Source organism: Scheffersomyces xylosifermentans (assembly GCF_036884685.1).
Source record: "Scheffersomyces xylosifermentans strain CBS 12540 chromosome Unknown RJT20scaffold_2, whole genome shotgun sequence".
NCBI classification, from domain to species: Eukaryota; Fungi; Ascomycota; class Pichiomycetes; order Serinales; family Debaryomycetaceae; genus Scheffersomyces; species Scheffersomyces xylosifermentans.
This window is the reverse complement of record NW_027042940.1, coordinates 1,360,065-1,377,046: the sequence shown is the minus strand read 5'-3', so window position 1 is coordinate 1,377,046 and position 16,982 is coordinate 1,360,065. Positions and strand designations below refer to the sequence as shown.

General features: G+C 42.0%; 3 protein-coding genes across 3 annotated transcripts; all 3 read left to right on the top strand. All coding sequences in view use genetic code 12, as the record gives it.

Moving 5' to 3' along the window:
* Positions 1–4,699: 4,699 nt before the first annotated feature.
* Positions 4,700–6,559, top strand: RJT20DRAFT_91691 (uncharacterized protein; the record flags this gene model as incomplete). The annotated part of the gene is made up of 1 exon (XM_064921389.1): positions 4,700–6,559. The coding sequence occupies one exon, from the start codon at positions 4,700–4,702 to the stop codon at positions 6,557–6,559; it is 1,860 nt and encodes a 619-aa protein (XP_064776050.1).
* Positions 6,560–9,716: 3,157 nt separating this feature from the next.
* On the top strand, positions 9,717–13,121 carry VPS35 (retromer subunit). Its single transcript, XM_064919507.1, has one exon. It carries the CDS (start codon positions 9,828–9,830, stop codon positions 12,858–12,860), a length of 3,033 nt encoding a protein of 1,010 aa, XP_064776049.1. The 5' UTR covers positions 9,717–9,827; the 3' UTR covers positions 12,861–13,121.
* A 1,066-nt stretch (positions 13,122–14,187) lies between these two features.
* On the top strand, positions 14,188–16,908 carry PNG2 (Png2p; the record flags this gene model as incomplete). Its single annotated transcript, XM_064921451.1, has 2 exons — positions 14,188–14,907; positions 15,136–16,908. The coding sequence occupies 2 exons, from the start codon at positions 14,188–14,190 to the stop codon at positions 16,906–16,908; spliced, it is 2,493 nt and encodes an 830-aa protein (XP_064776048.1).
* Positions 16,909–16,982: the final 74 nt, after the last annotated feature.

Here is a 16,982-nt window from a genome sequence, read left to right as displayed (position 1 = left end):
ATAGCACGTTTATGGGTGTTACCTTGCACCACAGTTTTCTTGAATATGTCTTTAAATGTATGAAAATTTGTCAAATCATAGAACTTAAACAAATCGTTACGTTATTTGTTACTGCAAATAAAACGAAGTCTTCGCTATAGCACTGAATAATAGTGTTGCTTAGATATATGAATATCGCTCTATCGTTTTATTATTTGCTGATTCTTGAGAGAAGTTAATTCTGCCTGTTGATCAAATTATGAAGGATTTTTTCGCCAGTAAATAAAGTCGTAGTTATAAAGGATAGTATTAACAAGAGTCCCAAGAATTATTGTAGACAGAAATACACATGTCTCTATTTACCACCTTTTTCTCCAAAGCTAGACCCTATTGAGCAATTTTGGCATTTAGTAAAGACGAAGCTCAAAAGAGAAAGGTTTCTTGGGAAAAATACCCTATCTGCTAGAATTACTGAGGCTGCAAAGACGGTTCTCCTACCATACATTCAGAATTGTATTAGACATTCAGTTCATTGCTTTGAATTGTGCTTAGAAAAGAAGCCATTTAATCTTGTAGAAGTGACAAGTAACCATGGGACAATTCTGAAACTTATCTGTAGCTTTATCTCGGATGACTCAACGTCATCATATACCAGGGAGTGTCTTATTTTTGTGGGAGAATAGGGCACATATTTAAACTTTCTTTCTGGTAGATTTAAGCTAAGCACAAGCCAATGTAATTCACCACTCTACGAATTAAAATGACTCCCAACAAGTGAATTGCTACACTATTTGCAAGAGTTAATATAGTTTATAGGAAGACTTTTATATTACTTAGTTAGTTAATAAACAATTTCATTAAAAGAGTTCTTTTTCGCTTCTCAGAATGACTTTCATTCCAAGGGCCAGTCTCTTTTTAACATTCCCGCGAGTCGTTTTTACTGCTATCAAAAGAAAATCTATTGAAGAGAGGTGCGACATTCATCTGAATAATACTGTACCACTCCTCACACCAGGCTCCCCCAAAAAGCCCCAAAAGATTGCACCCAAAGAATAAGGTCAACACACATTATTGCCGGAAGGTTGGGTAAAATAAACAGAAAACAACGTGAAAGCCACATGATGGACCTTCCAGATGCGGGTCAGCTGTTCTTTGTTTCTGCAACGTCTACACCTACACCAAGGATTGTATGTCAAGACGTTGCCATAACCAGCCCGAAAGGTCTAACCTTGGCGATGTGGAAAATAACATCCTCCAAACATCTTTTCCCAAACCTTAATTCAAAGGCATTTATGAACCAAAACCCTCGCAAATTACACAAAAGGTCTGGAGTTACATAGCCGGTACATACCCATAGATTGATCTAATTCAATCCACATCTAACTACTTCATTAAATCTGGGTTCATATGACTTATTTTTAGCCCATGTAATTATCGCAAAAAATTAATTATTATTACTAGCCGCCCAATGTATTTTCGGCATGTTTCTATGGCTTTTAGTATTTCTTTTGGATTATTCAGTGCAGAAAATGGGCCCGACCTCGAATTATTCCTCAAGCGTAGGTGTGTGTAGTGAAGTGATCCCCTTACTGATGGGTAGGGATTTGGATTGGACTTTCCATGGAAAATGATGTGATAGGCGGTTTCATTTCAAGTTGAGGTAGGTTATTAGGATATTTTCTTATGTTGTCATCTCCTCCACAGAAAAACGAAATGCAAGTGTACAATATTCGACAGAAGGCGTTACCATGTAGCCGGGCGTAACACTCAATTTTTTTAGGACCGATCGACACAGTCAAATGCGAGATTTTGGTAAATCCAAGAACGCAGCCAGTCTAGCAGCAGAATGTGCCAGAGAGAGATACAACATGAAATGAACATCTAGAAAGACCCGGTTTCCGGTAACTAGCCATGGATATGCCAAATGGGGTCGCCATCTTCGACTTTTCTCGAGTTCTTCTTCGAGAACTTTGTCATCTGTTGGGACCAAAACTAAGCTTTTGGGAGGTTTCTTTTTTTCCTGACTCGACATCGACAAGCGTTGCACAATAAACTATATTTTTTCCTCATACCTTATGTACCATTGTAGACGCTGTTAACCGGTCGGTGAAGTTAATTTCTTAATTTTGCTGCTAGAAACGTTTCTTTTATTCCTTTCGCAGCACCCATTCCGTCATACTTCCAGTATTATTTGACTGATCCATGTCTTTGATAGCATCTTTTATGGAAACGTCTGCAACCAAACGGCAACCAAACGGCATTTTCAAGAGGTATCCGAATAATTTCAGACCACCCCGGGGGTGTAACTATGACCTGGCGATGGGTTGATCAGCAAGCCAAGTCCCACCAAGATGCCATGGACGTGATGGTTTGAAACGGTCGTGATACGTTTCTCGCTGTATTTCGCCTCAGAAACTTCATTTTACCCATTTCGTATTTGTCGGACGGTTTAGATAGATGTACATGTAGACTCACGACAAACAGGCACTTAACCACCGAGCTACAGGAAAATGTCGAGACTAGCACTGTACTAGCAATAACACCGGTCTATCCTTACTCTCTACACAACTAGCTAACGACACTGGCCCGTTGTGGGAGAGGGAAATGCAGGCCTAGCTTTTTTGGCTGGAGGAAGGTCCTAGATGAAAAAAAAAAAATGAGATCTGGGCTACCACAGGACCAGGCCTAACCTGGTACAACGGAGAATCGGCACGAGTCGGGCTAAGGCACCGCGCTGCCCCAATACTGATTGGGCCAAGGTTTAGCAGTTTCTCCTTAGCGTCAAACGCACTAGTTTGCTCCTCATTTTCTGGCTAGTTTCTCGTTTCTCGTGGTTTTCACTAGCCGTTTCCGTCTCCACCATCTGCCAGTTTCCATCTGTCTCGATCTTCCTGCTCCGATCCAATCTTTTTCCCATGGAAAAATAAATTAGCCGCAACCCATACCCTGCACCTTTTTTTTTTTTTGGTAGACAGACAGAACTCACAGCACACACAGCACACAGCACACAGTACACAGCACACAGCACACACAAGCACACACAGAATACTTACCTCACAGAGTGACTACAAAACACACAGAATCAGACAAAGAAAGCAAAATAAAAAAAAAAGACCACTCCGTCACTCAATCCGTCATCATTTTCATACACCCTGCTACTTCTACTTGCCAGCTCACGCTAACTCGGGAGAGTATTAGTTGCTTGTAGTTCATGTAGGATCGTTCTAGCTCATTGTGGTTCCTTCTAGTCCCTTGTAGCTCCTTCTAATTCGTTTTTTCTTCTATTTCTATTTCTATGTCTATTTGTACAGTCTACATCTTCTCAACTTCTTTTTTTTTTTTAATTTAATCCACTGTCTATTTTTTTGTTCGTTGTCGCTGTCGCTGTCGTGCTCTCTCTTTCTCCGTTCCTTTTCCTTTCCTTCCTTTCCTTTTTCCTGTCTGCTCCACCGCTTCCTGCTCCTCCATATTTTTTTTTTTCCTCTCCTACACTCTCCTACACTCTCCCTCCTCCCACCTCCTACCTACATTCGCATTCGCATTCGCATTTGCCTCACCGTTCAGACAGAAAATATTCCCTGCACCCAAAAAAACTACCGAGTCCCGTCAGCAGCAGCATTAACCACACACGGTTATATAAAACTGCCGTGTTCCCCTGACAATTTGCATCTTTCACTGGGGAATCCACTAAAGAACGAACCAGGCGTAGCAACCAGATCCGGTCCTGTTTTCTACTTCAAAGGATCCCCGCCGCTTCAACCACTTCACCAACTCGTTCCCATCTCTGCCACCAACTGCTGTCAAAAAAAAACCGGACTCCAAATCCTCGTCACCACCACTTTTTAGTTAGCCCCACTAAATTTTTGCACTCACCGTTTTTTTTTGCTCCTTAAGCACATCCCCCCGAAAGCCCCCACGAAACGAACTTTCACCAACACCGTTCTTTTACAACAGCAAAGTAGCCCGTTTCCTAGGACCGCCAACATCCCTAATATCCACTGCTTCTGTCGCCAAAAGCCCCGAAATCCCGTTTTCCTGGCACTTTTTCACCATCTATTACTACTCTGCCACTAACTATATACTCACTCCCCTTAATAAATAGTGAGAGGACCCCACGGCATCACCAGAATTCCCACCAGAACAGTGATAAAGGAGCAAATTTGACTATTTGTCCTTGTCAACCACTTCCTTGCCATCAACAGCAACCACATTATTCTCTACGGGAACCGTCCAAATCATCGTTTTCCTCGGACCATTCTCTCCAGTGAAGAATTATCACCAAAAGAGGCCTCCCATCGTGCCAGGTTTTCCCCCAAGAAACCTCCAAACAACCCACTTTTCATATAACTGCCTTCCCGAAGGAGCTATTGCTGAGTTCTGAACGTTTGTGAACTCTCTCTCCTCTTGATAGCCGCCGTTGCTGGGTTCAATCGACGCTCGCAATCCTGGTTTCCACTGTTGCCGCTGTGCGTTCTTCAATTTCCCTCGGATTTCCCCATCTACAAACCACCAAAAGAAGTAAACTCGACTTCTTACAACTGCTATTCTTGCTCACGACTCGTTCCCTGCCCAAAACGGTGAAAATACCGTGAATCCTCGAGCAAATCGGTTTTCCCTACCCATAAACCGTATTTATTCACTAATAATACCAAGCATGAATTATCACAACAACCCCAACCATACCTACTACTACGCCAACCCGGCTACACAAGCTCCTCAGATGCACCAGTTCCCTCCACAACCACCTCAAATGCACCAGCTCCAACATGCCGTTGGCCAGGCAGTCAATAACGCTAATCAAGCGGTGGTTTCTGCTACTTCAGCATCCACAAGGCGAGGCCCTTGGTCTCCTACAGAGGACAAGAAGCTCTTGGACCTCATCAACATCTTCGGGCCAACAAACTGGGTGCGAATCTCCAACTCCATTGCTACAAGAACCCCGAAGCAATGCCGTGAACGGTACCATCAGAACCTCAAGCCTTCGTTGAACCGTTCTCCCATCACAGTTGAAGAGGGAGAACTCATAGAAAGTTTGGTTGCCAAGTACGGAAAGAAATGGGCCGAAATATCCAGACATTTGAACGGCCGTTCCGATAATGCCATCAAAAACTGGTGGAATGGAGGTGCCAATAGAAGAAGACGTGCTAGTGTAGCAAATGGTCACATTCCAACGAATGGTTTGAATGGTACTCCTAGTGAATCAAGTAGCACTGGAAACAGCGCTGAAAACAGTAATAACGGCAGTATTTCCAGCAATTCTGGCGTGTCTGCTTCGTTATTATCGTCTCAGAACAATAAAAGCTCCGCTAGCTTGCCTGATTCCAATGGAAATGGCCATCGTCATTCCAATTCCTCGGGGACAAGTTTCAACGACGGTTCCAACAGCTCTAACAATAGCACCAACATCAATAATACCAACTCCTCCTCCTCCAACAACTCGTCTACGATCAACTTGGCCGGCCCAGCGTACACCACAACCCCTGCTTCATCTCTCTCTTCGTATGCCATAACGAACAACAGCACTTCTTCGACAACAAACACAAGCTCAACCACAACCACCCAGTTGGCTCCTCCAGTGGCCTCGACGGTTCCCCAGATACCCCAACTTCCACAGATTTCGTTCAACACTTCGATGTTCGGTAAACCAGACACTGCCAATGGCTACAAGGCTCATACTCCACCACCAACAGGTTATGTTCACCCAAACACCCTGCCAATAAAGCTGCTGTCGTTACGTTCTGCCAGTTTCGATATCAACTCTAACACTTTCACCACTTTACCCCCAATCTCGTCCTCAAATAAGCGCAGGTTGCTTGACGATCCTATCAGTAGACGCCATTCTACAACCAATACCATAGTATCTCATTATACTTCTCATACACAACAGGGACCTACACCAGTTGCTTCGGCCGGTGTTCATCATTCACACCCAAATCTTCCTAATGCTTCATTCGCCATTCCTTCAAGCTCAGCTTCGGGAATCGCTACCAACGGAAGCGCTGGTACCATCTCTCCGTCGTACTATGGTTCACCTTTATTGCTCAGCTCTCAGGTGTCTCGTAACAACTCAATCTCGCATTTTGAGTTTTCTACGTTGAACTCCACCAACAACTCGTCAAGACGTTCAAGTTCTATTGCTCCAGACTTCTTCCCTAACCCGCTTAAGGAACTCCAGGCAGCAGCAAGTTCACTTCTGAACAAAGACGGGCTTGTGAATGGTAATCACAAGCGTAACATTTCCCAAAATTCATCGTTCAACTCACCTTCGTTGACACCATCGACTCGTTTCTCTATTTCGCTGACAACTTCGATTTTGAACAATACCACAAGCAATAGCAGCAACTTGAATACGCTTGCCTCTTCTACAACTTCTCCTATTAGCAACTACAATGGACTCAAGAACGAGCATTCATTGAGCAACGGTCTGATCCACGAAGCTCTTCAAGAAGAAGAAATAGATTTAAAGCACAAGAATGACGTTGATGTGGATATGGACGTCGATGAGAGCAAGAAATTGGACGATTCACTTCGTCCTCCGGCTGTTAAAACTAAGATTTCGGTCTCAAGCTTGATCGATTAAAGACAAACATTCACCTCCGAATTACAAAGAATATTCAAAGAGAGACCAGTTTGACATTTGAATATGATCGCTGTAAATACTGAAAATTGACATTAATGAAGATATGTACAATTTGCATGGCTACTGGGTTCACAACGACTTGGGGTTTGTATCAATTATCAAATCGTAGGAATGCCTACTTCTCGGCTTATGACAGAATGACTATTTGTGGCCCATTGACTGGAGCTGCCTTTATGTATTACTACGACTACGATTTGCTTATAGAAAGAGACGTATTTCAATTCACCACGAGCAGAATAGCTGCCATAATGACCCCCAACCATAGGAATAATTGATATCACGCTTTCTGAAAATAATTCTAATAAAATCAAAACCGACACCAGGGCTTATGGGTTCTTTATCGTAACGGATGAGCTCCGAGTTGTCTCTGTTAATATATGTATTAATTTACCATGATGGTGTAGAGCAGTGAATTGACCTTGTAGTTGATAGAGCAGTGAACTGACCTTGTAGTTCATAGAGCAGTGCCTCATGGTTCACTAATTCTCAATTCAACAGAGTCTTTATTCATTTTCTTGCTTTTCCTTACTCATACCCAGGGCCAGTCTCAACCAAATAACAAGAATGCTATGAATAACCAATACTAGATTTCACACCACACCCACACCTAAACCGGTTCCCCTCGAACTAAGAACTGCTACAGCGGCTACTAATAGAACACAGAAGCAGCGAACCACCTCATCTACATCCTTCCGCCCCTAACGATTTCATCTGCCTATTAAAATACCACCTTCACGAACTAACTCGAATCTGAGGTTGCAATATTGCAGCAATTATTTCACGGGAATGCAAACCCGCCGTTAACGGCACAACCACTATGCCCAACCGATTCATTGACGTCCTGCCCAGCCTAAGGTGCCTTACATGTTTCATTTAAATCCGGTCACTGCTTGAAGCAACTACTGCTTTGGACCTACCGGTGGAGCACTCGTTTCAAGAGGTACTGGTTTACGAGTTCATTGCCAAGCCAGTGAAAAGCTTACATTAGAGGGAATCTCTCGTTATGTTGGTGTCACCCTCGACAGGCTTAGTCTCTCTCCACAAGGCTTCGAAGCAACCCCCTTCCAGTTATTACCTGGGTTCCTCATTGGGCTCTCCAGACTCCAGTTCCTGAGCCCAAGGCTATACACCTCCCCCCGAGAACTTCAATCTTCCCAAAACTTCTAGTCCCGGGTATAGATTACACAGATATGGTACCCCCGCCCTAAACTGTTTAGGGATGGCGGTAGTGGCCTTTTTGGGCCTAATTAGTCTAGTTTACTAGATTTTTATAGTTCTGGTTCCTCCTTTTGGAATACCAGTGCAATGTCGATCTTCGGGTTATTAGGACAAATTCTAGGACTAGGTATTAACCCACCGTGCTACGTGTAGCGATTTGTGTCTGCATTTGTCTGGTGGGATGTTATCTCTCATTTGCTATAATTCGCCAATTTGTGTGCTGTAATTAGTTCATTTCATTGTTCATTAATTAATAATTATTGTAATTAATATCCACAGTTAACACAGAATTCAGACACCGAACGGAACCTTCTCTTTTTCTATTATTCCCCATTGTTTGCTGACACATATGGCCAACAATTCTGTCGCTCCTTGTGGCTCCCGCTTCCCTAGAGAAGGTCCACACAATGTACTAGACCCAACGTTATCACCTTCTCTCATGGTCCCCCCGACGTCGGCCGTATATCGGCACTAACCATTAAAGCACGCATCTATACTAATCGGGAAATACTGCTGCAAGGATGTTTGTCCCATTTGGGCCGGGAAAAGATCTTCGGTACATAGAGTTCTGGATGTTGTAGATCGTCTACTTTGGGGGCAAGGAGTGATACTATGGCCCAGGGGAATGTGGGCCGATGTAACAGCTAAGAAGTATAGGCGAAGGCTGACCGAGGAGGATCTTGCTGTTCCAACAGTTTCAGTGCCAGCCGTGGAACCGGCCGCATTTCTCATTGACCTAGTGTCTCGGCTCCTGGACAGAACAACACCCATAGAGTTTCGTATTCATTCGCAACTCTATTCTGATGGAACCGTATACTAAAAACGCTGCACAGGCGGAACCGTATCCCGAGCCGCCACCAGTACCAGTACCTGGGCGGACTACCCAGGGATCGGGTACGTATTGTTCCTTTTCATATGAACAATGGAGAGGGGTACCGGGGGGGTTATTTTTGCATGGCGCTACCATTATTCGGGATTGACGTTCTAACCTGGTGCAGGAGTATTGTGCGGCATGGATGTTAAACGTACAATGATATCGTGCGTCGTAATATTATATAAGCAGTGGTTTTTAGTTGCAAAAGGGATGGCGTGGGGGAAACAGTGGAGAGGAAGGAAGGGAGGAGTATCATATGATAGTTGTATGCGGTCATTTGAAGTTCAGTATTGATGTTGTATAAATTATGGAAAGGAAGAAAGATGAGCAAATTTAGGATGAATTAGATGGATATCCGGCTTTTTTTTAAGTTTTCCCAGAAATTTCTGAAGAAATTGGATGCAGAAACAAAGTTCTTGATTACTGTTTTTGTTTTAGACAGATTTTCATTTTTAACGGTTGGGAAAGACAAAGCAACAATAAGAACGAAATTGACTTTTATCGTGAAAAGTTGATCTCTAAATGAAGATGTCTGCAGATACAACCAGTTGTGGAACCATGCATCATGAACCCATGCATCATGAACCCGTGAACCCATGAACCCGAGAATCCATGAAACCTTCGCCAATCGTGCTGGTGCATCCTCTTATAGGAAAGTGTTGCATTAGTCTACATTAGAATGCATTACTTTCCATGACTATACATTAACATGCTTAGATGATGAACAAATACCTACCACTGTAGTTCCATATGTTATCAGCTGACAATAAGTCATGTGAGTATATACCATGTGATCATATAACATGTGATCATATCAGATCCTACAATATACACGCCATCCCATCCACAAGTAAAAAACCCGTACCGCTCGAAAAAACGCAAATACGACATTCATCTTTCCGTAGAAAATGTCTCTCCACCAATCAAATGTCGCTCTCACGATAACCGATTTGAACACCAAAAAACTCCAAAAATGGAGAGGATTAAACCATTCTTTGTCGTCCAAGGAAGCAGTAGACCACCAATTCATCTCCGGAAAAGTTGGCAGTTGTGTCGTTGCATACCTAAGAACGCTAGGGTTTCCCTGTACCAATTTGAACGAAAGAAAATAGACCAATGGCCATCTCCGCCGCCGAGCAGAAGACGGCGCTTGCGTCGTCTCTCCTGGCAATAAACCACCAGTCTAACCTCATGAAGCAATGTTTGGCTGATAATAACATTCTTCAGGCGCTCAAACACTGCTCCAACTTCCTCAACGAGCTTAGAACGAATCAATTATCTCCTAAACAGTACTATGAATTGTACATCGTGGTGTTTGACTCTTTGGAAGCGCTTTCGTCACACTTATTGGGATCACACAATGCCAAGCAACAGAAACTAGAAAGAAAACAGAAGTTAAATAATGCAGAGAATTCAAGTACAAGTGGTGCTGGAAATGCAATTGCTGCAAATGCTACAGCTCCGTTTTTAGCAGACTTGTATGAGCTTGTTCAATACTCAGGAAATATCATTCCTCGTCTTTACATGATGATTGTTATTGGAACTACATATATGTCCACCAAAGGAGCCCCAACCAAAGAGATTATGAAGGACATGATCGAAATGTGTCATGGAGTACAACATCCAATACGTGGATTGTTTTTGCGTTATTACTTGCTGCAAAGAACAAAGCATCTTCTCCCATTTGGCAATGCGAATGACTTTAACGACACTGTAGAGTTCCTTATTCAAAATTTCATTGAGATGAATAAGTTATGGGTTCGTTTACAGCACCAGGGTCACTCGCTGGAGAGAGAATTGAGATACAGAGAAAGAAAAGAATTGAAAATTCTTGTTGGATCTAATTTGGTGCGCTTGTCTCAAATTATAGACGATTACGATGGGGATGAGAACTACTCTAGCATTAAATACTACCAAGAAAAGGTCTTTCCGACTATCACTGAACAGATTATTCAGTGTAGAGATCACTTGGCTCAAAGCTATTTGATAGATGTGCTCGTGCAGATATTCCCAGACGACTTTCATTTCGCTACATTGAACAGTTTGTTGAATGATGTTTTTATCAACTTGCATCCTTTATTAAAGAAAAGTGAGTTGGTCAGTACATTGATAGAAAGATTTATTACCTACCATAAATTCGAAAGTGATATGAGTAGCTCTAAGGTTGTTGAAAATGAAAGTGAAACAAAGTTGGGAAAATTGAAATTAGAAGATAGTGAAAAGGATGGAGACAAAAATGCTGAAGCTGCCAAGGATGATGAGGTTGACAAGAGAGAATATGAACTGAAGAGTGAAGAGAATCCTTCCGTAGATTCTGCTTCTAAACCACAGAAAGAAGAAAGCCACAAAAAGATTGACATTACAGTCCTTTTCAACGTTTTCTGGCAATTTTATCTCAAAGTATTTGAAATGGATCCAGAGCTTCCTTCAGATGAGCACTCAGTACTTCTTCAGTCATTCATAAAACTTTCTCTTACCTACGATCCTGATAACTACCAGAACTTAGATACGATCTATCAATTTGCCACAGAGAAGCTTTCTACAATAAAGGATGAAGATACTGCCAATCAAGAAGATATCTGGCTCCAGCTCTTGATCGTACCAATTCGTCACTTCAAGTCTATTAAGACTCTCTTCAAGTTACCCTTTTTCCACGAGTTCTACTTGAAACTCACTAACAAACAACATCAGAAGCAGATATCATTGGAGATTATAAATAAGCTATTAGGAGTTACCCAGGTTTTGGAAGAGAACGGAGCTACTAACCAGGGTGAATTTGAGCCAGAACACTTTTCTACTACCGATGAAGTTGATGGAATATTTAAGTACTTATTGGTGCTTATAAAAGACTCTGATAAGCAATTGAATACTTCCAAAAACTTGGGAATTACTAAGACCATCACATTAAATAAAGGAGAAACTGTTATTTCTCAAGAGTTCCTTAGTAATCAAGAGAAGGTTTGTAAAATAATCCACTTGATAGAAAACCCACAAGATCCATTCAAGAATTTAGCCAACTTGATGTATGTCAGAAGAAAGTACTTGAACAAGAATTTTGACAACATCATCTATACTTATCCAACATTAATTTCTCGTATTTTATACAAACTCAAGATCGTCGGGTATGCTCTTTTACGCCAGCAGAGGAAAAACAAGAAACAGAGTGTTGAGAATAATCAAGATTTACTCATAACTTCGAACTTCAAAAACTTATCCATAATTGTCGACGAGTTATACCAGTATCATGCAGAGAATAATTCAGAGTTAATTCTCAAGATTTATCTTAATGCTGCCTCTGTTGCTGATCAATTGAAGCAGGAATCCATTAGTTACGAGTTGTTCACTCAGTGCTTTGTTGTTTATGAGGAGAACTTGATACTTGGTTCTCATAATTACATCCACCATATCAACCCTCACGATTCGGTCGCAGGTGGTTCTCTTCCTTACCAATCAATCATTTACGTTGCAAACAAGCTCGTGACCGCTCGTTACTTCAATAAGGAAAATTACGAAAACTTAATTACTAAGTTGACTTTGTATGGTTCCAAGCTATTGAAGAAGCAGGACCAGTGCAGATCTGTGTATGCCTGTGCACATTTATGGTGGTGGTGTGAGTTGTTGATAGAGCCTACTGAAAAATCTCCAACTGTATCCAGTGAAGAGGCCAGAAAGATCAAGTCAGTGGACAATGAAAAGCGTGAAAGTGACAACAAGGCTGAAAATGTCGAGCACCAAGATGACGCCGTGACCACAGAAGACGAAGATGAAATTGAATTGTATAGAGACGCTAAGAGAGTATTGGAATGCCTACAAAGAGCTCTCCGTGTAGCAGATAAGTGCATGGACCCATATTTGTCATTACAGCTCTTTATAGAGATCTTAAACCGTTGCTTAATTTTCAACATCTACGGAAACGCTTTGGTGGATTCAAGATATATCAACGGTCTTATTGATTTAATTAGAACAAATATTGATAACCTTAGAGAGGATGACACCGACTTAGCTGCTCGTGAGAAAGAAACAGAAAACGAAGAGGATGATAAAGAGGCGAGGTTATTCAGACAAAGCCAGGGATACTTTGAGAGAACCTTGGGCTATATTAGAGATCAGCAGGCTTTGGAAAACAGATTTGAGGGTATACTTGTCTGAAGTTCAACGCAGCCGATTGTTCAAAAGCGATTAAACCAGAAATAGGCGGCTAGCAAAATACACACATATGGCCTTCGGCTTACAAGACCCATGTGTCGAGTGCCAGTGTATTAAAATGGCCGCAGGCATGAAATGAAATACAAGAGATTAAGGTTCAATACAAAGTTGATAAGCCACAGAATTGCAAGCCACTCTCTATTCAGTTTGTAAAAGCTACTTCATTTGAATCTACTACAACCGAAAGCGTCACGTTTAGAGAGACATTTCTTTGATCTTTCTTCCCCTCTCCCATTGATTCTTTCTCTCCTATCAGCATCTGATTTTATTGAACTTCCAAGCAATCTCTCTGGAAACTGGATACTGGGGGAAAGAACCATAACCATAACCATAACCAACCCCCCACTACACCATTCCTATCGGAAATAGCGTTGCTTTATATACACAACCAACTAAACACACACATTTTTTTGCAGCAATGTCGCTTAACGACATCTTACTTTTTTAGCACACTTTTCCATATAATGACAATCTCCACAATACGACATAATTTGCTATCTTTAGAACGTGAATATACAGTCCCCTTATCCTTATCCCAGCACCCACATCGAATGCTCCTACAAATGAATGGAAAGGGAATATGTCCATGTTCAACACCACCAACCACCAACCACCGACTGTTGTCCTACTTTATTGTTATTGATTTCTGTCTTGATACAGTATCCGATTCTCATTGGCCATCGGACCGGTTTCTCCTCCGAACTGAAAATCTTCCCACCCCAAAACATCGTGTCTCCTACTTACATAGCCCCATAAAGGCTTATAACCTAATATCATCGGTAGACGCACGACTTCCGTCCTTTTTACAGTTTAAATATATCCACACTTTCAATAAATGCATGTTACGTGCTCCTAACATAACCTCTCAAATTCATTTACGAATTATATAAATATAAACTAGTGTTTCTTCACGTATTTCACCTATAGCAGCAAAGATAAGCAACGAACAGTCCACAATTGAGCCATGAGTCATACCGCTCGTGACGTATCAATTTGGAACATGTTGGTTTATGGCACCGCCAGAACACCAACAGAGGATAATAACGCCATCACAGAGTCCACGGAAGTAGCCGCTGAAAAGGAGCTTCCTCCTCTTCCAGAGTACACTAAGAACAGCAATGACGACGCCAATGACGAGAAAACGAACGAATTTAATGATGAGAAGAAACTTATCGACTCATTGGATTACGATGAGGAGATGGAAATCGGTTTCAACGAAAAGGAGGACTATCCCCTTTTAGACAAGGAAAGGGAAACAACCCCCAGGTGGATGCAAAACTTTAACAGACAGAGCAATAAGAACTGTCCATTTAAGTCGAAGTCTGTTGTTCCCTTCTTTGTTGTTCTCATCTTCACTATAATCTCTTTTGGCTTCATCCATATCACTAACAAGCAGTCCCATGATCCTACACCTTTCAGAAACATTGCTCAAAGTCTCTTTTTCATAGATGATGGAGCTGCCGGAGTTTCTCTTGCTTCCAGTAATAAGACAACTCCCAGAGAGATCATTTCAGTAGGATTTCCTCATAGAAAACACGTCCCAAAGCCAGCTCATTCGACACTTCTTGTCAACCACACATTCGGACACTCATGGGGACACCCTGCGGTTGTGAATTACACGCCACCAGCCGAAATTGAATTTGACAGGGTTGTTTTATCGTTGAAGACAAGTGTCGAAGGAGTTCAATATGACAGATTGGCCAATGTATTTTTGAACGGGGTCCAAATTTGGAGAACATCCACAATTGAACCTGGTGGAGGACCCGTATTCTCCGAGTTCGACAAGGACGTCACCAGATTCTTGACGTTGTTCAAACAAGAAGGAAAGCTCCTTTTCCAATTGGATAACATCTTGTCAAGAAGACTTACTGGCGAGTTCAAGATTGAACTTGTAGCAAACTTTTATAAGCACCATGACCATCACCATAAGGAACCAAAGGAACCCAAGGAACCCAAGGAGCCTGAACAGCCCGAAGAGCCCGAACAACCCGTACAACCTGAACCTGAACCTGAAAAGCCAAAGGACCCTAAAGACCACAAGAAACACAAGAACCATAAGGAACACAAGAATCACAAGGAACACAAGAATCATAAGGAACACAAGGAACACAAGGATCACAAGAACCATAAGGAACACAAGGAACACAAGGAGCACAAGAACCATAAGGATAACGAGGACCATAGCGACCACAGAGGCCTTAGATTACTAGATGTCGAGAAAGAAAACTACAAAGGTGACTACAAAGTCTTCTCCATTGCCAAGCCAGCAGATGCTATTTATGCCTTGATCACCAATCCTGATGGTAACAAGCCTCCTTTGGCTTACCTTCCTTCCGATAGAGTGCAAGTGAAGCTTCCAACTGTGCCTGTCAACACTACCAGACTCAGACTTTCAATTTTTACTTCTGGAAATGCTGCTGAAGAGTTCTGGTACACAAATGTTTTAGACAAGTACACCGACAAGTTTGAAGGAAAGCAATTCGAGGGACATGGACCAGTCAGAATAGTTAATGTCTTTTTCAACGGCGAAAAGATTGCGGTGCAGACTCCAGAGCCAGTTATTTTTACAGGGGGAATTTCTCCTTCCTTATGGTCTGCTGTAGTAAGCAATGATGCATTTGATGTTCCTGCCATTGAACTTGATGTCTCCGGTTTGTTGCCATACCTTTGGGAATCACAGGCCATTGAAGACAAGTATATTGAAATTGAAGTTAGTAACGGATTGGGTGAAATCGGTCACGCTGATTCCAATGCCGTTTCTGAAAACTGGATAACAGCTGCTAGCTTATTGACTTACGAGGATCCTGATGTTGTTGCTGTCAAGGGAGAAGTTCTTAGTATTGACCACCAAAACAAAGGCCTGGTCATTGCTTTTGCCCCACCTTTTACAGGATCTATTCAACAAGTGATCAATGGTGTCTTCGGCGGTCAATTGGTCAGTAGATTAGAACTCACATTGAAGAACGGTAATGTATTAAACACTACATTCGGTGCCTATGCCAAAGGAGAAATATCTAATATCCAGAGTTACCGTCATTATGGAAGCTCCCAAAGGGTAGTCCACGTCGGCCACAGCGTACAGTCCATCTACATTCAAGATAATAATGTTCCAGACTCATCCCTTGATTTGTGGAGTTTTGAGGACAAGCCACTTCCTAGCAATGTTTTCCATTCAGTGAATGTGTCGTTGAGTTACCCACTCGTATTAGAAGTAGATGAGCGTAACAATACTGTTATTCCAGGAACCGATTTTGAAATCGAATATGATGTTAAAATTGTGACTAGTTCAAGGTGTGAGTACTTATTCCACAATAGAGAGCGTAAGGTGAATGTCGAAAAGGCTCAGAATGGTACTTCCAAGTTTTTCCTTGCAAGCAAAGGAAATCATGGATTTGGTGCTTTGACCACTAAATTCAAGTTCAAGGCTGAAGGTCCAGAACATAGCTTCAAGTTAAAGCGTGTGGTGGAATCGACTAACGGAACTGTTATCCTGGACAAAGTTACTTGGCCCAGTCACGACGGGCCAAGAAGAAAGTATCACTTTAGCGCTTCGCAGCTTCGTGGAGACTTCAGACTCAATTACTTGTTGAAGCATGGATTTGACAAGATAAGATGTACTAGAAAATTTGATGCCACGATGCAAGTTGTTATGAAGTTGATTGGCGGAGACACCAAGAAATGTGGAGAGAGAAAGCTGTTGCATGATGTTGAATTGTTAAGTACAAGGCCAGTTAAACCCTGCTCCGGTTCGAGGCGCTTGAATAACGTCGATGCAGTTCAACTCGAGCAAACAAGTAACAGCGAGGTTTTATATAACTTGATTTCGAAGCTTAAGCCGGCTTACAAAAGGGCCAAGAACAACATGAAAATGAAATTACGTGCTAAATTTAGAATGCACTATGATAGACATGTCATTGAGTATAAAAGAGTTGTGTACAAAGTGAAAGAAAAGTGGACTAACGGACACAACTGGATCAGCTCTATATATTGAAGATAGCAGGGCTAGAGAAATGTCTTGAATTGATTGCTTTTTGAACATCCGAAGTATTCTCCTTTTGCTCATGA